At 38.4% G+C, this 20885-nt stretch overlaps 1 protein-coding gene and 1 long non-coding RNA gene across 2 annotated transcripts in view; both read right to left on the bottom strand.

The window, feature by feature from the left end:
• LOC135131228 (uncharacterized) overlaps window positions 1-9034 on the bottom strand; it is a 31761-nt gene extending 22727 nt beyond the window's left edge. The window contains exon 1 of the long non-coding RNA XR_010280899.1: window positions 8989-9034. This is a non-coding gene — a long non-coding RNA (uncharacterized LOC135131228). The remainder of the gene's footprint in view (window positions 1-8988) is intronic.
• A 1651-nt stretch (window positions 9035-10685) lies between these two features.
• Window positions 10686-20885, bottom strand: part of LOC135131214 (zinc finger protein basonuclin-2-like) — a 130399-nt gene continuing 120199 nt past the window's right edge. The window contains exons 4-5 of the mRNA XM_064058823.1: window positions 20201-20436; window positions 10686-14672 (exon numbers count right to left, since the gene is read on the bottom strand). Coding sequence (XP_063914893.1) covers window positions 11529-14672; window positions 20201-20436 — 3380 coding nt within the window. The 3' untranslated portion in view covers window positions 10686-11528. The remainder of the gene's footprint in view (window positions 14673-20200; window positions 20437-20885) is intronic.

The following is a 20885-nucleotide window of genomic DNA, read 5'->3' as shown; positions in this document are numbered from 1 at the left end:
TAGTAATTTTTGCAGGTACCATTTCCACAGTTCCACAGTGTATTGTTAGACTGTGTCGTGAAATATCGTAAATTTTCATAGAACTGTAAGAATACAAATCATCATCAAATTATAAAAGTGGCGAAAATTTCCACCACTGGACCATAGAATGAGGAGTAGACTACACGTCAAGTCAAAAAATCTTTTTTGATTTTTCGTTTAGAATCTCGTGCGGCATCAGGGCGATGCAATAATTAAGATAGATTCGAGGGTGCCGGGTGGACGAGCAGTGCGGTGTCTAAGGGCACGGAGAAGGGACCGGTGGTCGTACGTCATAACAGCCACAATTCCATATTTCACGAGAACGATAGTGAGTTATTGATGAGAATGTATATGTAACACGCGCCTTCCTCGGTTTCCCTCTTTCTTTTACATTGTTTCGCTCTCCTTTGTCACTAATACTCCAAAGCCTCGTGGGATTTCCAGGCGGGTTTTTCGTATTGTCCATAGAACTTTAGTACAGAATACAAAATTGACGAATCACCTTTTCATATCAACACGTATTGAAGATAAATGTTGCGTTCCGACGATGTGTGACATGTTTATCGATGGAATAGAAGAGGCAGAGAACGTTCTAAAATCTAAAACCTAAAATCCGTCTCGATTGGCGGGTTAATTGTAAAAAAGGGGAAAAGGTTGGCGAAGGGTGTGTTCGGTTGGTTGTTCTTGTGGCGAATATTAACTCATTAATATACATACAGCGTAAAATATTCTGATATGACTTGGGGTAACCTAATTCAAAATATTGATGGTTCTTATTTGGTCGAACGATTTAATTATGCCCGAGGACTTGAAGAGTTCAACTGAAAATGTAAATGAGATTCGAGGGGTTGAAGAGAACATCCTTCTGACCACAAGATAGATTGATTTTGTATTTATGGTAGCTCTTTAGAATAACGTAGCGTCATTGTTACTTTCCAGTATTGGAAATCAGGAGTTTCACAAAGTAAGGGTTGCAATTTCAGCTTTTACTCGGTTCTACCGCACCATTTCACTCCATCGATTGATTTATTTCCTCTCGACTTCCGCCGGCCCTACAAATTTACAATTTTTCCTCACTTTATTTAATTAACGCCCCGAGTGTCTCCACAACTCGACGTTATTATATAGTCAGACTTCATCCTCGCCCCCATTAAAACTTGCTAAACCTTAAGAGTTTTCTAAGCAGCTTGACTAAATACTTTAAATAATTGATGATATTTATTGATTTATAATCCCGTGGCGTTCTTCGGCCGTAATCAAGGCTCATTATAATAAAAATTCTATCACTTTCAAATTGCTTGGGAAGTAGCTCGAATAAATTAAGTGAAATTCTAATGAAGACATTACAATTTGCATGTTGACGAGATCTGTGAATCACAAGCCAAGAGCACCTGTACTCAATGTTTTCGGTAACTGTTCCTCTGTTCGAAAATCTTCTTCGTAATTGCGCAATTTTAATTGAATCTCTGTTCCGTTACAGTTTCCTTTTATCTAATTATAACTGTCGTGCTATTCCGCTACAACACCACGGCGATAAGGTCATTTTCGGTTTGGCGACGATCTTCTGGGGACAAAAATACACGACATTATGCAAACAAAGCGCGGTCATGCAGAGCTCCCCCTAAAAACAGAGTTTTCCACTTTGTGTGGTCCATTCGTCCTAGAAATAGTTACGTTCGTGCACACTGATATAAACTTATATAATGTTTCATGGTCTAATAAAGTGGAATTTGATTTTATTGTTTAAGCAGAACTACGCTAATAGAACCGCTAAATTTACCCTTGCCATTTTTTTCGCACATCTGAATGTCGGAAATGACCTCACACTTGACGAGCTTGTGTTTATTTACCCCCACTTTCTTATTTTATTTTTAACAAATCTTTCCCTGCCACCGCCACGCTTGTCCGACGCGACATTTTCAAGATCGCCGCAATCGCGACGCTGTAGACCGGTTTCGCCCATCCGGGCATCGGTTTTGCCAGAAGAAAAACGTCACCTGCAGGGTTTATTTTACACCGATTGGCATTTTCGTCAATTCAGTTTCAGCTCTTACATCGAACTGAATTACGAAACCAAATTTTCCTCGAAATAGGGCCCACGGTTGTCTACTGCTCACTCAGGACCTCCCACTAAGCATAAGTTCATCCGATATGAGAACAAATTCGGAAAAACAAAATGCTCCTTCGAGCCGGATTTTGACAAGCTTCGGTCACTTTAGCCGAGAAGAGTTGCGTGTATTTGTTAGATAAATTACACGTCTGTAAACATTATTAGTTGATTTAATTAATCTTTATTCATTTACCGACAGGACGAAATTGAGGCGAGTCTTTGCAGAAATTCGTGACACGGTGGAAAAGGTATCGCTATCAATCACGCACTTGTGTTATAGTTTTAAAATGGTGGTTTCGCTATTGCAAAATATGAGAGATTGATGAGTTATTGCAGGTTCTGATTTTTCTGTTGGTCGGTGATTAATGTGTAAATCGTTGTTACTTCTTGGCGTGACTCGGCGATGCACCTATTGCATAAAATTTTGTCACGGTATTTACTTTAACCTGCTCGTTAGTTTAGAGAATGGCAATTAATATCGATCCGGAGAATGACATTCATTAATCAATTATAAAAGGCGGATTTATGGATTCGCCTCCGATGGCTGCGATATATAATATCTATATATAAATTATAAATAAGATTGCACGGTCAGTAAATAACCACTGTCCGAGTTAAGACGGAGCGTAGCGGAAGATATCATCTTTGCTAAAGTCCTATGTCTCTGAGTAAAATATTGCCCCATTTATCACGGCACTTGATGACATCAAATTCTGGAGGTTCTAGTAGCTTAACTGCTCCAGATAGCGAACTGTCACAACACATTACGATGAAGGGGAAGACGAAAATAATTTCGTCTGAATTAACATTTCTATGGTGTCGGTAGAACCGTCGAAAGTTGATGTCCGATTGATTGATAAATTATACACTCGATATCCACCCTCGGGCAACGAATTGCCAGTTAAGCGGTGTTTAAAAGAACTTTTATCAGTTGGAGTAACTCCACCTTGATAAGCGCCCCTATCCGTTCCCTCGCCGGCCTTGTAAAAATTACAAAATTCTGATTAAATCGGTTTCGCGAGGGTAGCTGAAGCGCTCACATCGTTATCCTTTCGGACCTAAATTTGAAAGCATGCAAATTGTATAGCGACCGGTGCATTTTATGCAACCTGCTTTGCATAACGGCTAAATAAAATTAGGTAAAGTACGTGAAGCTTCAAAGCGAGTGTAAGCTTCATTGTGATTGCCGGCCGAAAAAAACCCAAATAATTTGGTTTATGACACGACACCGCCTAATGGATAACTCTTCCTTCCCCTTTCTTTAGGGGCAGATCTGGCCTGGATAAATTTATTACCGACATACGCGGACCATAAACAAGCTTTTAAAGTCTTTAAACTTGGAACACCGTCTGCATCGCAACCTGGAAACCCAGTAAGTTGATTAGGTTTTCCCAGATTTAGGAAAAATGGACTCGCATTTGAAGCAGACACGGAAAACTCACGTTCCAGTCAAAAAGTACACGATGTACGCTCGCAAAACTGTCTATAGTTTTTGACGTAGTCGTGACACCTATGTTCTAGTCACGAACCCTAGGATACGATCACTATGACGGATTCAAAATTCCTAACAGCGTTATCACGGGGATTTTGAAAAATAGCACAACTTGATTTTATGCACTTAACTAATTAAATAATTCGTACTTTTTTACATTTTTATAGAACATTTTTACAGTTTTATATTATTATTTATTAGAGACATCCGACGTCATAAAGGAGCTTTGAAACTCTTCAAAGTTGGACTAGCGTTTATATCGCAATCTGAAAACCCGGCAAACTGATTGTGTTCGTCTAGTTTTGGGAAAAGTGGACTCGGTATTGACGTAAGACTTAAAACTTATGCTGCCGTCAAACTGCTGACCGTACAAATCCTAATGTAAACTGTCAGTTTACATGCAACGCTTTTCCGCATCTTCGTTGAGATTTATCAATAAAATGCAAATCAAAACTTCACGGATAATCTCGCGTTTGACGGACAACGGACTTTTTCGCGTCGTGACGGAAAGCGCGCTGAAAACCGGCGATATTTAGATTAGCTCGTTTCAGTATTGTAAAACAATATATTTCTTCATAGAAAATTAAAACAGTATCCAGTGGTGATTGGAAATGAATACGCCCTCCTGGGGTAAAGTCTCGAATACCCCCTGTGGTAAGTCGCGTAGCCTCATTATTTACAGGGTCTCTTTGCGAAGGCCGCCTAACTCTTCCATAAAAAACTCTCACCTTTACTTAAACACAGCAGACTGATAGCGACTAATTATACCCTTCCACGCCGGCCTAATCTTCCACAACTTAGGCAATTAACAATTTGCCCTGCTACGACCAACTGCATCATTTATTAAATGTCATTTGTTTCAATTTTTAAAACTACGTTTTCTGCTCGTTATGTTATTATTACCCAAACACCAATTATAAACACATACCATTAAAACGCATCTCTAAAATATACAGGTCTTGTGCAAAATAACAGAAGTTTTGTACATGCCATAAATTTTATTTGTAACTGTCTTATCTCATGCCCCGCACGCTGTTTAACGATGTAATAAATTAAAAAATTATGTTTATTATTCCTATATTGTTTGATTAGACATGTCAAAGTGACGCATTTGTGACTCCTTGATGTCACGAAAAAAAAAAACTTGAAAAAGTCGAATTTCTCGCTAGCTTTAATTGCACCATTCGTTTTCAGCTCGTTCCACAAATTTCTCAGTTTGAGTTTATTGATGATTATGCTTTTATTCTATTGATGTTTAGATTTAAAATAAGTGAACTTCCCGAGGGTAAGCTAAAGTATAGTAATCGAGTCCATCAGATGAATGGCCACTTTTATATTTTCTCGACGTTACATGACCCCTACAGTACGAAAAAAGTAGTCTCCCGTTTCCGTCCGTCTGTTTGTCTGTCTGTATCCATGTATATTGGACATGTAACCTCCGAAATTACTGGACCGATTTTTGTCAAATTTTGTATTTACATTAGGAATATCATGATCATGTAGATGGTAAAACGCTTACCAAAATTTGTCTAATCATCCCCACCAATAATGTGATCACGTCACTTCAAAATTGTACATAGTAAATGGGTTTTAAATTGTATAAAATAACATAGTCCAGATTTTTGGAAAAAATCAAAATTATAAAAACACATTTTGCAATTTAATTTTGAATTTGGAAAACCGAATGCTTTGAAATCTTGCAGATATTTTAAAGTTATGATAAGCATGATAAATTTTTAATCAAAATATATTTACTTATCCCCTCCAAAAAATTGACAACGTCAGCTCAAAATTTTGCCGAATAAATCCAATCTAAAATGTGCAAAATATGATGAGTCTATACTTGAATGCTTGAATTTATTTTATCGATTTAATTAGGAACTGCAAAACCGAATGCTTTAATAAGAGTCTTGGAGATATTCTAGAGTTATCATAATCATGGTAAACTTTCGTTCAAAATGTATTTGCTCCCCCCTCCTAAAAATTGATGACGTCACCTCAAAATATTGCAAAGTAAATCCTGTCTTAAATGTACAAAATATGATGAAACTATACTTGTGATTTATCACTGTATTAATATTTTTTAGATTCGTTTATACAGTGTCTCAAAAAAATTAATGACAGTCAATTTATTTTCTTGATTAAATCAAGAATTGCAAAATTGAATACTTTGAAATCTTGCAGACCGTGTGAAGTTACTGTAAGCATGGTAAATTTTGAAGTAACATGTATCTGTTTATCAACCCCAAAAAACTGATGACGTCATTTTAAAATTTTGCCGCATAAATTCTACCCAAAATGTGCAAAATATGATGAGTTTTACTTGTGATTTATTAATGCATTCATATTTTTTAGATTTCTTTAAACAAGTGGCTCAAAAAAATTAATGAATGAGTAAATTTCTATTGTTGATTAAATCTGGAACGTCTCACTCCATTTTCCCAGAAAATTTTGGGAATACAATATTGTTATTTTTAGTATTACACTGCACCAATTCAAGGTAATAGCCATGTTTTTGTTTTTGCACTGGTGATACGCTGTGACTACTTTTCTTTTGTGCTGTGACTAGTATTGTCCATGTTGATGACGTCGTCACAATATTTTTATTGGTCAAATGAAGAAAGAGTCATCCCATTTTCTCGAAAATGTGAAGAATACGCACGTATTTATATAATAAGGATAAACTAAGAATTGTAATATGTATTCAGAACATTTTGTTCGATTGTGGTTTAAATTAATAATTTTAGTCCTGTGTTTTGAGAAGACAAACTCATTCAAACCAGACTAATTTGTGCGTGACATTCTTTCGATGTATAAACATAAATAAGCACTTGAGCGTCAGATTGTTATTACCTAGTGTTGAAGGACAAGTGTTCTTAGAGATGGATTATTTTAAGTTCAACATCGTGAGTCATCACAATCTGACAACGGACTGTCAGTCAGTACCGACCGTAAAATGCACACTTCAGAAGGGGTTGATTTTTTAATTAATTTTTTTTAATCGCAAACAATAACACACGGAAACATAAACTTAAGTGAACTGGTCAACACGCTAGCAGGAATGCGAATGAATCTATTAGGCACCGATCTAAACAGGTACAGGTACCCACCGCATTTATATTTTTTATATTTGCTCAAAAAAATTAATGAATGAGTCAATTTATTTTATTGATTAAATCAGGAACGGTTCACTCCATTTTGCCAGAAAATTTTATGAACACAATACTGTTATTTTTAGTATTATACTGCACCAATCCAAGGTGATATACGTGTCCTTGAAAAAATGTTGATGAGTCATCACAAAATTGTGTAAAGAAAAAACTCTACTCGAAAATCCTGTATATGTACATCAGGAGCGAGGGAAGTTCTGTCGAAATAACTTTAGATCAATTTTTTCGACTAACGTCAAGTATACAGTGAAAACTTTTCTTAACAGTCCAGTCATAAGAAATAGACAATATTTTCATTTGTGTAAAAGTTTGCTCATGAATCGAAAATGAATGCTAGGTATTTTCATACCTAGGGAAGCTAAGCTAAGGAAGTATTGTCATAGAATAGAATATGAAAAACGCTAAACCAAACTTTGATCATTGTGAGCAACAATTTGATGAGCCATTTTCAAAATTTTATAATATTAAATTAAAGTAAGACACTTCTTTACTCCTAGTTTGCGAATCAGTCTTTATTATTTTTATCCAGAGTTTTTGAAAAAAATCAAAATTTTATAACAGCATTTTACAATAATTAAAATTTTGTGTGCAAATATATTACGACTATGAGTCTGCATGAGTCTGTCGATATCAGTTAGTATTTTATACTATCTGATAACCTGCCTTCTTAGAAATATTTATCCTCCTATTTTAAAAATCCGTTAAAAATTTGTTTAGCTGGAACCGTCTTTGGTTTTTCGTTTCTTTTTGAGAATGGCTTCGCTAGTTCTTTACTTAATTAGAATCCAATAAACAACTACGAGGAAAATATGGCATTTCCCCTTATACGAATACAAACCGTGTATTTAGCTAGCAGGCAGTCGTTAAGTTGTCAGAAGTATTTCTTCGTAAGTTGGTGTCATTTCCGACAGAATGTCAAGCGCCGCCCGTCACGATTTAACACATGGGGTCACAACAAGCTCACTTATTTAATTAAGAGTAACAACAAAATTTTTCGCTCGGGTAATTTCATGCGCGCTTATAATAAAAAGCCATATATCACGTCGACAATTGTTGACAAGTCCAAATGACGATGTTATCGTTATTATTTATCACGTTTCGAGTAATTATTTTTGGTTGGGTGAAATAAATTGCGACAAGCATGTCTTTGAGCCTCTGGCTAAACGTTTTATCGCGCCGATCACATTTTCGAGTAGGGGAGAGCCGGACAGAGCGTGCGAGGGTGGTCACGGAAAACTACACGAACGCGTACGTGCGTATCAATCGTACGAGTGCGTTTTGATTCCAAGAGGTCGAGTTTTTCGAATCTGACGCGCCTTTCGATGTCGCATGTCCGTCACATGAGCTTGGCAGCTCCATCGAGGTCGGGCTCGGTAATTTTTGGACGCGATCGTGGAGCGTTACGGGATCTGAGCGGAAAATTGTGTACATTTTCGATTACGGTGGTATCGTGAGTGGTGGTTTAAAGGACGTTATCTTCAATCGAACAAATGGTAACATGCACAAATCGCGTGGGGTTTAGTCCAGGAGACTTCCGGAGCAGCTGCTCCCGTTAATGGTCATCATTAACGCGGTCGCTATTTCCAATATTACCTCCGATGAAATTAATTGGACATCTACAAAGTCGCTTTGTTACTACGTAAAAAACGAGCGTAAAATTCTTACGATTGCGGTTGATTATCGATAATTACGAGCAAGGATTGGAAGGTATTCAGTCGCGTAAAAATGATGTGATTTATACAATTACTGAAATTACTTTCTAGTATCATGCATATTAAATTAAATGACTAATTGAACATTACGAGCGGTTTTATCACGACAATGCAACAGTGAGCCAACGATCACGAATGATTTGCTCATGTTCAATTGCAGGTGTGTGATTCGTCCTGGAAAAATGACCGAAAAGTGGCTAAGCTTTGTGTTGAAGAAATTAGCGCATTTGTTATATCAATCAGGAATTAAATCGAGCTGGTGGTCACGCCGAAGAGGCAGTTACTAACGGAAGAACTGGAATGTGTAAAGAAAGAAAGAAAAACGAGAAGTAATAATGGCAATATGATCGCAGAAATAAAGCTTGATGCATATGAAAGTGCACATGCCTTAGGTAAATTGGATAGTAAGTGGAGAAAATGTTTCACTCACGAGCATAATATTAGGAGATGTTTCAAATGTGCGAGGAAGGCACGGTCACTTACCGCAGGCCGTAATAGCGTTAAGCAATGCAATGCACACACTACCAACATCACTCGTCGCTTATCAACGCGGTCCTTAAGATTTTAAAATCACAGCTTATCGGATTGTCCCCGATCGACGATAATCGTCTCGACTTAATAATAGCTTATCGGTTCTACACCAGACTATCAGATCTATAATTTTCAAACTTGATAATGCTCGACGATAAGCGATTCTGTCCCGTTCGATGTCAAAACGAAACAAGGAGAATCACTCCTCGTTCCAAAAGAACGAAAAATCGGTTAGTGCATGTGATCCGATTGAAGGCAGCACTAATTAGGGTGCGATCATTTGAAATTTTGGCGTTCGTCTATATATCAATACATAATTTAGTTTGCAAATTCGGAGGTACCCGGCAATTTGATTTAAAACTAAGAAATTTTAGACGTCCATTCAACAAAATGCAAATGATGTGTTGTAAAATTGCGAACAATTTGCAAATTTTACGCATGTAGCCTCGAACATTAATTATATTTCAGAATCTGCAAATGATCTATTATTATTCTAAATAACGGTGTTGATTTTTCCAGTCTGACTTGGTTCTGCCGCGGTTCCCATACACACTCCTTCCGAACCCCCTGCAACATGGAATTAAGTCAATTGAACTTTTTGATGCCGTTTGCCACTAATTAATAAGAAAAAACCATCAAGTCCGTTGCATGCAAATCGGGCGGGTCCGGTGGCATTAGCGTTACGAAGATGGCATTTTTTAAAAAAGTGCGCAGCGTAATTAACTCTCCCAACACGACACATTACTTATACAAATTTAACACATTATCCTAAACATAGTAATTGCTAAATAATGATAGAAATGAACCACAATGAAAATTGCAATAGAACTGTAAACATTTGTGATTAATTCACGATTAATTTTAAAAACCAGCTTCAAAATTACATATAATTTAACAAATTCTTAATTGCTATATTCCAAGAAAGATCTGTTGACCCATGTCAAACCCAAAGCCGCTGGTCATACCGTGTTATTAGCGTGTCACACGTTGTATGGCTTTCAGAATATTCTCATCTCATAAAAAAAAAACTACATCAAATCGCCTACTAATCACGCATGTCTTGCTAAATTCGAAGCAATAAAAATTCAAATCAAAAGCAAAAATGCGACGAAGCGGTGAGCCGCGAATAATGAATAATTCATGTGCGACTTTTTTTTAAATGTATCCGAACAAAATTTCGACAAAATAAGAAGTGCACTTGAGATTGTAACTTAACGTTTTTTATGCTGCAAATGAAGTCGGGTACAGCGCTGCAAACTGTTTCGATCGATCACCGACAGATGGCGCTACCTATTCTCAAACAATTTCAACTCTTCTAGTTTTCACAATTTTCGCATGTCACTTATCAAATCTCGTCAAACAATAATCAAACGTTTTATATCATCGTATTCGACGATCGTTATAGTTCGTTGTTTAGCTAAAATTTTGAGATTTTTTTTTTCGAAGTCGTTTATAATTGTGACACGGTGTACGGTGATTATAAATATGACAAAGAGGAACCGGCGCTATCTTTACTGTTTGCGTTATGTAATTGTTTGTTTGGCCATACTTTATGATAATTTAAGTCTAGTCTGTCGAATAACCTTGTTTGCTTGTTTACTTATTGTTATTATTTTTTGGATGATGGGGTTGTTAAAGTAAAGAGAGGGTACGACAGCTATAAGTTTAATGAAGCCCATAGGCGATACATAATGGTTACTGTACACTGGAGTGTGAATATGCAATAACAAATAACATTTACAGAGGTGTGCTGTTTAAGATATTACAAATATAACATTAATTTGGGTTGTAACGGTCACCCTTCAATGAAAAAGTACGGGGATCTAAATTGCAGCTAACGAAAGAAAATTTGGAGATTTTTCATTGAAGGTGCGGAAAGAAATTTAATGCCGACACAGTTTTTTTTTTCGTATACATTGATGATATTCTAGGGCAAATAATTTTCACTATTTAATGATAGTAAATATATACATCTATACATTTATAGGCAAGATAGCATATTTACAAAGTTATTGCACATTTAAATATACACGTTTGATTGAAATTGTCACTGGTAGAGTGAATATTCATTTGCATGCATCAACAGTGAGTCAAGTATAGCGAATTGTCCAAACAAGGAAGCTTTAAGTACATACGTAGCCAATCAGTTTGTAATTATCAAGGAAAAATTTGGACAACCAGTATACTTGTGTAGTATTATAAAAATGAGCAATTGAAATATTCACATGAATAGCGTTTTCTATAACAAGTTACGAGAGATCACCTAAATCTACAATATTTTTTTATATACAATGAGTATTTCTCAAGACTGGCTGATTTAGGAAGTTGAAAATCATCAAGTAAAAAAAATAAATTATAAAAGCTGGCTCTTAACAATAAACTAATTATTCTAATAATCACATATAAGAAACCACCTAAAATTTGATAAGTACTTCGTCAGTTGATCACCACCACAACGGTACAGTTCTCAAGTCAAAAAAATTACCTAACGGTCACGAACCCTCTGCACTCTTCCTTAAATTCGCGTGGAGAGATTCGTTCTCCGAATGCAAATTCCGCCGTGTCTTACTCATAAATACTTTGTTGCACCCCATTACCGTGCATTTGAACATCTCCGATAAATGGTTGGTCTCGCAGTGTTCTTTAAGTTGTGAGGAAGTAGGAAAGGGAGTTCTGCACAGCCGACAAGGAAGATTTCCATCTTTATCGAGAGTTGGTTGATCTTCTTCGACACAGTGTGTGTATTTTAAAGAAAAGGGTGACGCGTTTGAGGGAGGAGGCGATCCGGAAACCGGCGAGTTCGATCGCGAAGACCTCTCCTTCTGCGTCATCACCGAAGATCCGTTGAACTGAGTAAAGTGGTTGAAATTGCCCAAAGGAAAAGGAATGCCGCCTAAAGGAGGCAACAGAAGAGGAGGGTGCGGTATTCTGTCGCCGTTGAGCATCAACTGATCCAAATTCGGAGGAGGTAAGTGGTGGTTCTTCAAAGCTTCTTCTGCGTAAAGCCTCGTCAAAAAGTCACCGTGTAGAGCGAAAGGCGACTTGTCCAAAAACAAACTAGCTGCCGACTTATCTGAAGAGGTAGATAATAATTTTCTATGTAAATTTAAATTTGCACTATGTCTATCCCTACTTCGTTTCGAAGGAAAAGCAGCGTTGCATCCGTCGACGTTGCATTTATGCATCAACTTCAAATGCACGTTTTGGTAATGCGTTTTCACGCCGAAGTGGTTTTGGAAAATCTTCCCGCATGCGGTACACTTCCTAGGGTTATCTTTGTCTATAGGAACGTCCATTCCGCTAATAAACTGGCCGTTGTCGAAATGTCCAAAGAACTGATTTTGGCTATTTTCGTCCGGAGATTCTGCGCCGTTGCTGCTTCCGGCCGACGACGCCTGCGATCTCGCCGGACTCGGGGGACCGCCCCCCATCATAAACGCCAACGGGGGAAACTGGGGTCCCTGCCCCCCTAGTCCCAGATGGAGCCCTTTCGCCATCAAATCTCCAAAATGCCCATGCGAAAGGCTCTCCAGGTGCCTCAGAGCATTCGAAGAGTCGAAAGATTCGTCGCTCTTGTTACTTTCGACGGAACTCGCTGGCCTTTCTTCGTTCTCTTCGGTCGGTTCCGTTTCTTGCAAGGGTTTTTCTTTCTTTAGTTTATCGATCATGAACAGTGGGGCCAGACTTTTCTTTATTTCCGGACTAACGACTTTCTCGGGCTCGTTGGCGTTCACGTCGGGGCACCTTTTCTCTAAATTCAAGGGCGACTCGCATCGCTCCTTCTCTTCTTCTTTTTTAAATTCAAGACTACTTTGCGGCCGCTTGTCTTCGTCCGCCTGTTGTTTATCATGTTTTTCGTTTATCGATTCGGAAAATACGTCGTTGGATGAATCGCCGTCGCTCACGGCGTCGTCCATCATAGCAGGTACTGCGCATCTTGTAGGGTTCTGACTCTTACGCTTTCTTTTGTTAGTTTGTACATTGAGTTCGTCTTTCAGACTGTGAGTATCGACGATACTCAAGGAATCTTCGTTACTGTCTAAGTTACTGGTCATGTCTTCTTCGACGTCGGACACTGACATCTTCGGCCTTTTCGAAGGCATGCTGAAATCTTCTGGTTGATCGGAAATAACGCCGTTTGTAACCTCGCTTTTCTCAGGTTCTTCTTCTTCGTCGCCGCCTACGACGACTATGCCGTCATCGTCTTCCTCTTCTTCTTCTTCGGATTGCTGATGGGTACTACCCGCAAGTGACAGGACGCTGTAATCTTTAACCGACGAAGTTTTCTTCTCTTCTAATCGCTGCATGCTAAGATCTAACGTTTGCTTGAAGTCCATGGAACTCAAGGCTGTGTGGTGCCTAATGTCTGGCGGTGGCGTAAGTAGGGGAAACGGACCGAACGGGTTGAGCGGATTGAGAGCCGCTGCAGCAGCCGGTAACGACAAACCGGTTTGCGGAGGTATCAGTAGAGGATGCGCTTGAGCACTTCTGCCATCGTGAGGCGATATTTTTCTGCGTAGATGTGGCGAATGTAGTTTTGGATTTGGATTAGCACTATGACGATTCCTCGATCGTCTCGAACTGAACATCATGTTACAACCTTCGACCGTGCATTTGTGCATTTCGCGTAAGTGCACCGCCGAGAAGTGGATTTTAAGAGCACCTTTGTCGCAAAACGTCTTTAAACATACGTTACATTGCACTCTCTTCTTCCCCGTAGCGGGGTTGATAAACTGAGTTCCTAGATTCAAGGGCAAGCCCGGAGAACCCCACTGTCTTTTGGTAGGTGTGGTCGGTTTTCTACCCGGTATCGCTCGTGGTTGTCGTGGGGCTTTCAGTATATCTCTATCGCGGCTTAGGTTAAGTGCACTATGAGAGTTTTCGTCGACGTCGTCGTCTTCTTCACTATTGTTATTGCCACTGAGAACTTCTGCACTGGGAGACTTGCTCCGCGACGACATCCTCGAGGACATGAGCCCGGGGAAAGTCGACGCCACCAGACTCGCCGCCGCGAGGGAGTTCGCCGAGACCGCGGCGGCCATCGCCGCCGCCGAGTGGCTCAGCGAGGGTGGTCGCGGCGGTGGCGGCGGCAAGCACGAGGACAGCGAAGTGGCCATCGTGAGATTGAGCCCCACCGTCTCACTCTCCAACGTCCTCCTCCTGTTGAGATCTGGACTCACGCGATTCGGGAAGTTGCTCAAGCCGCTGCCCAACTTGCGGAAATCGAAAGGTTGCATGTTCTGGAGGCGGTTCAGAGGTGACGTGTTCAATGGACTAGTACTGACGCTTCTTGGAGGAGACCCGGTTGGGAGAGGTCCGTTTGAGGTAGGCATCTTTAAAAAATTTAAGGGATGTTTTTGGTGGGGAGACATCGTGGGTAGGCGAGACGGGTGAAAAGCGGAGTGTGGAACAGCTTGCGGTGACGGGCGATGATTAGGTGACATCGCCCGACGGAGGCTTGGCGAGTGGCGGCGTTCTAGGCGCTCCAGTGTGGGATCCTGAAGTGCCTGCTGCGCCAGAAGCAATTGTTGCGTTATGGCTCGCGTCTCTCCAAACCTAAGGAACTGTTGGAGGACCAGAGGCTCCTCCTCAGGACTGCAGATGCTCCATCGGTCCAGAGTGCCGCCGTGTGACTCCTGCAACAACCGAGGCCGTTAGTTCGCCGCCCAAGCCGCAGACAGTACATACAAAAAATGAATAACACAGACAAACGAAGAAAATAGTATATATAGATATATATTTTACAAAATTAATAAAGAAGAAACAAAATTTCAACTGTGAAGTAATAATACAATAATAACAATAATTATAATCTCTGCATAACGTTGACGACCTGTGGAGAATACTGACAAAATTATGCCTCACTAGGAACACAAACATCGGACACATAAATTCCGGTCATTTAAGAAGATGAAAGTTGATATTTTTTAGGTCTATAAATTTGCATCGACTAAAAATATTAGATTTATGAAAAAACTGAATGTATTAAAAAATTATGTTTTAAGACTATAACCAAAAATGACTTATTGTAATTATTTTTGGAACCAAAACCAAAAAAAAATACAGTACCGAGAACAAACATCGTTATGAAAATTATGAAACTACATTTCAAATTTCCGTGTTGTGTTTATGACGGTTCATATTTTTTTACCTACTATTATCATACACATATTAAAGCTTCGCAGGCTATCAATAATATCGACATACAATTTAATAATGACACGTCTTTGAAGAATAGAGACCAGTTTATTACACTGTAAGAATTATGGACACATAGGCACGCACTTTCCTAGTAGGAAAGCAAAAAATTGTAAGATTTTATTTCAATAACCTGATGCTACATTAGCTCGAGATTGGCAATTTTTTTTCTTTGTTGATTTGTTCAAATAACAAAATCGTTAAAATAAAAGTTAAAGAATGTATAGAAAAAACGGTTTTATATGGATTATAACGTATTGCCTGCCGATAATGTAGATAAATTCTTACGTTATTCTATAGCGAGCAATAATAATAATAGTCACAGTACTACTTTCTGATGTCTCGCTTTACTTTATATTTATAATAAACATACAACTCAAGGCTTTTACAAGATATCAACAATATCGACAACACAAAGTTGATGTCGCATACTCGAATATTAATCAGTTTATGACATAAGCCAAGTACAGCGAATGTAATAATTTAATTATTAGTTCGTTGGTATTTTATTAGTAATGTTCACTAGACATTGATCATCTGTTGAGAGTATTTCTTCAATCGGTCAAGATTCAAGAAGCACACCAATTCTTCTGAGATACATGAAGAGAAAAACACATTTTTTGCAAATATTTTCAACATTTTTCGGTTATTATTAAAATGGACTAGAAATAGAAAATATGGCAATATAGAATTTGTACCAAATTTGAGCCACTACGTTTGACATATAAGAACTTTGAGGTGGTGACCACCCTCATAAACGGAAAAGAAAATTCGAAATATTTATTTGCAAAATTTAAAAGTTTTCAAAAAGTCTAGTTAAATTTACTTTTTACCAAAAACTCTTTGTAGTACAAAACAGAAAGTGAAAAAAATGTGTTAATCAAGATTACTATTAAACAGATCTCCACAAACAACATTGTAAATATTATATCACAGAAGGTTGCCTCCACTTCAGAAGGCGTCACAACGTAAGTCAATATTTGACACATGAGGTTGTCTTTCATCGCGTGGTAAAATCTCCGCTTTATTTTGAAATGAATAGGATCTATAAAACAATTTGCATTCTATAAATATAGAAAATGTTTATTTTTTTATATTAAAAACACGTTCAGCACACTCGCGACACTGAAAAAATATCTAGGCCTCGGCATGTTTTGCAAATTATATTGACATTTTCCCAGACAGAAAAATACTAAGTTGGCGAAACGCGTCAGAATTTTTGTTAAATTTTTTCGCGTTGCGGGTATACGAAACATGTTTCCTGACATTTTTGAACACAAAATATTGTATAAAAACAACTTAAGACAAGTTGAGTTTTATAATTTTTTGTTGGCCACTCTTTGGTTTTTCAAAATATTTGCAAGGAACTAAAATGCGCCACTTGATTTGAGATTTATGAAATTATTTTGGCACGCAATGTCTACAGACCTGTGCCAAAAGTTGAAGTTGATAGAATTTTTTCCCAAACCCCTTGGGCAATAATTTAAATCAAGAAAAGTCAATGACGTTTGTCAAAATTTGAACAAGTTGTAAAATAAAGAATATGGTGTAATGGCATACATTATTATATTATGATGTAGCTCTATGTATATAAATAGAAATTTTTGATATTTTAGTGTGATGGTTACATAGTTGGTCACAAATATTGTCACATCATTAATCCCAACGTCAATATTTATTATTTATTTATTAGTAATATCGACAGGGTGTGGCACGTATAAAATGCATGGAGGCCACGACGACAGGATCATTAGAGTATTGACGTAACACAGTGATGAATTGTGCAGAACATTGACGATATGCATATTTTGACAGTTTACCGGAATATTGTCAATGTTATCGCCATTCTTGTCAAAGTAAGTAGAAACTCCGTAGTCAAAATTGTCGTCGTTCGATTAAAAATCAACAACCATGTTGGTCATAAAGTTCCCCGAGTGTCAAAAATAGCCAAATCACTTTTGTTCGACTCAATTTAAAATCGTAAGATTTCTCTGTGGTCGTTTTTGATTTTTCAGCGATTAACGGCGACATGGCAGCCGGGTCGTGACGTCTGCCATTGTTTGGTCTCTGGAAATGAAAGCAATAAGTGCAAATTGATCGGATTTGTTTTGGCTCGTGCGAATGCAGCAGTTGCAAGAGGAACAGACACGAAATGTATATTTTATGAAGGCGATGTATAAAAATATCGAGCTTCGATAGCATTCTTGTTTAGAAAGGAAGCCTGCAGAATGTCTCCCGCGCGTTTATAAATAAACGGGGTGATAGTCACCTGCCCCTCTCAAGTTCAATCTACTGCAAACAAACACGCGGTTTTGACACAAGAGGACGCTACAATTTGCTTTAAATCGAAATAGTTCTAGCCGGCAGTATAAAGATAGACTATAAGTTGACCGTCGCTCAATGGAAGCGCGCCGCGAAGAATACCGTAACAAAATGGCATTTTTGTTGTAATAACGGGGCCGGCAAATTTGTCAAAATTGTTAACGGGGGCTTTAAAGACCCTTGTCAGATGCGAATTTTGATGTCACTGACCAGATTTGGAATCGCAAATGAAGTGCTTTGATGTTTTCTAAATCGGAACAGATGTTGTCGGCGTTAACAATGGTAATCACCGTTGCCGTACTTAATTAGGCGAAATATCAAAATTACATATTTTAAAAACTCAATTAAAAGCGTTCTCAAATCTTCGATTCGTTGTCGGTCGTCCCACTTGGTTAATTGAGCAAAATTCGCAAACATTCTCTGTAATTATCGGAACTAAGTTTATTTAGAGTAATCGACAGTTCGAAAGTTGTCAAAAATGTCACGACTTTTGATTATAAGAAGCGCATGCGCATCGAAACGGGATTATTTCGAATCTGAAAATTCGTCAAAAATGTATGGATTTTTCGGAACAGTTTTTGAAATTATATAGGTAGTTATATTAATATCTACAATTCTTCCTTTGTTGTCTAGTCATGAATCACAACAAACACACGGAATGCAAACTCTGGTTTTATTTGCATTTTGAACTTGACACGAAAATCAACAAACACAACCGTTGTTAATTTAAGACAATAGTGATTAAAGTCAAAGCCCGCTAGAATCTTAGACAGTTCCATTTCTTAATACTCTCCATGATTCTATATGTTTACGTTTTTTTTTCTTAACGATTGTTAGTTTTGATCTCGAGTTGTAACGGCAAAAACGCAAAGAAATGTACCTATTAGTAAAATATGCGTGGGCGTTACGAGTTAATGTGGCAGCGTATAACCGATTTTATACGAATATGCTAATACGCGTATAATTTATATCTATGTGCATCAGGGATGTTATTGTGAATGCAATACTTCGACAATAGGCGTAAAGTTTGTAGTGCGATTAATAAACAATCGTAAACAGATATAAGTAATATAAATTACATTGTTGTTAATTAACTTATATAATTATGTAAATGAAGTTACATAAATATACATATGATCGTTTTTAAAGGAGAAATTTAATTTTTACATTTTTTTTGTTTGATTACCGTTGCTTTCCTAATCAAAATTATTTGTATGATGTAATGAAACTGAGGCACATGTTGCATTTTATTGTTTGTTTATTTAAATTAAATGACGTGTAATGTATAGGTATAGAGCATTGTTATGATCGAAAAATGACGATATTTGGTGACAGGAGCGAGGTGCTAATGCATCGTTGGCGTTGTCGTCGCATTGCACACCCTGTTTCTAAGTGTAAAAAGAGTGAGATGTAATTAGAGGTGGAAATTAAATTTGTGCGTTGTCGCTAATTTTTGTTTGCGGTGAGGCGGTGGGGAAATAATAATTAGAGAGTGTTGTGTCAAAATGGGACAAAATCTCGTCTAAAACGAGCGTAAATGACGACAGGAAAACTTTGGAAAGCCACGAAAGATGTAAACAGTGCATTTAAAAATAGACAAGTCAGCGTAAGGTTGATTATAGAGATCCAAATGGGCATTTAATCATAACCCAGTTATTACTTAAGAGAATGTATTATTAAATACGGGATCGGACATTAGAGTACGGAGGGTATCCGGCAAAAAGAGGACCGAAAATGGCCATTTTCGAAATTATAGCTAGGTAAAAATGATTGCGTCTCGCAAAAATGATATGCAAAATACTGTATAATTTGAGTGTCTGTGATTCTTCGCGTTGCACGAACGTCGGTAGCGCGGCTCGTGAAATTTTAAATTTTAATAAGACCCAAACGCATTCGTGCCAAGAAATTGCTTTACTATGCGTTTTAGGCCTCGGTTTAATCACGGGTTGATTGATAAAAAAGGTTTGAGAGTCCGAAATCGAATCGGTGAGCGGCAATTAAAAGACCGAGGAGACCGTCTAGCGAGCGTCGGCAGAAGCAAAGGTGTGCAGTAAAGACAGTCGGGAAACAAGCGAACGTCGGCAGAACCCAGAACCCAATTTGGTGTCATGATAAGCAAAAAAATCCAATTTTCGACGGCAACTTTTTTTTGTTAGAATATGACATTGGGTTATACAAGGGACGCTAATAAGCATTTGAGAACGTGTGTCAATCATCGTTTTTGTATCGATTTTGATCGTCAACGCGTTTTCAATACTGACGACTACAATTGGTTTTACGAAGCACATACCGAAAAGTCACTATTATATCCCATTTCACACTGTCAGTGGACTTAATTGAGTCCGGACCGAATGACAATCGTCCGCCTTTATCGACACTACATTTTTACGACCATTGGGTTTGTTCGTGGGTAAAACGTTGCCCAAATTTCACGGTCCATTTTGCTCCTTTGTCAAAACTCACTTGGTGACACTTTGCACTCACTGTCATCTCGCCGAAATTTTGGCACTTGTTCTCGTCACAGTCGTCGCACTTCAGTGGGCGTTTCGGGGTGCCCTACGCGAATCGGCCGTCTCGGGCCGATCGAAAAGTGTGAAATGCCAAGCTTAGGTGATAATGAAAGTAATTAACGAGTACGAAATACCTGCAGTATATATCCTCTAGCGTAATCTTCCGCGGTCCAGCCAAATCCATGCAACACTTGAAGCACTTGCTCTTTGCGCAGCACAGAAAACACTCTATCCAGAAGTATTTTAAGACGAATCGGGAGAGCTTGACATCCGTAAAGGACTAAACTAGCGATGTCAAACGCGGCGTAAACTTGCACCGGTTCGGGGGCACTGTTACTGAAGAGATGTCGCGTTCCCAACTTGTCCAGTGCTGTAACAAAAGTGGGGATAAGTTTGCGTGCGCAAACGGGGAGGAGCCGAGGCCTTTGGGGGGGTGTCAAGGTGGACGCACCGTGTAGGTGACGATACCCCTCGAACGGGCATAGTGGGACATGTATTGCACCCCTCGTCATGTGCTGCCTGTCCTATCGCTGCTGCTTCAAACTCTGCATTCAAACGCTATCTTACTTTACCCATCTCGCCGAGACGGCTCGGGTAGCTATCCTATCCTCCTTTACAATATCTACACCAGAACATATATCAGAAACTGGTTAGACGCTTTATTATTGTGTGCTCCATCTTTATGCTACGGATACAATTATCCGAGACCAACTCGCCCAATTTATCCCATCTTGACACGGCGCCACCGACATTTTCTTTTTTATTTTTTTCTTCCGCGCACCTTACCACCGTGTCTAATCAAATTTTCGTACACGTAAT

Source organism: Zophobas morio, unplaced genomic scaffold (assembly GCF_036711695.1).
Source record: "Zophobas morio isolate AGI-343-1 ecotype UQ-CSIRO unplaced genomic scaffold, CSIRO_AGI_Zmor_V1 ptg000019l, whole genome shotgun sequence".
Lineage (NCBI taxonomy): Eukaryota > Metazoa > Arthropoda > Insecta > Coleoptera > Tenebrionidae > Zophobas > Zophobas morio.
Note: the sequence above shows the minus strand (reverse complement) of the source record. Positions and strands in the feature narration are given on the sequence as shown.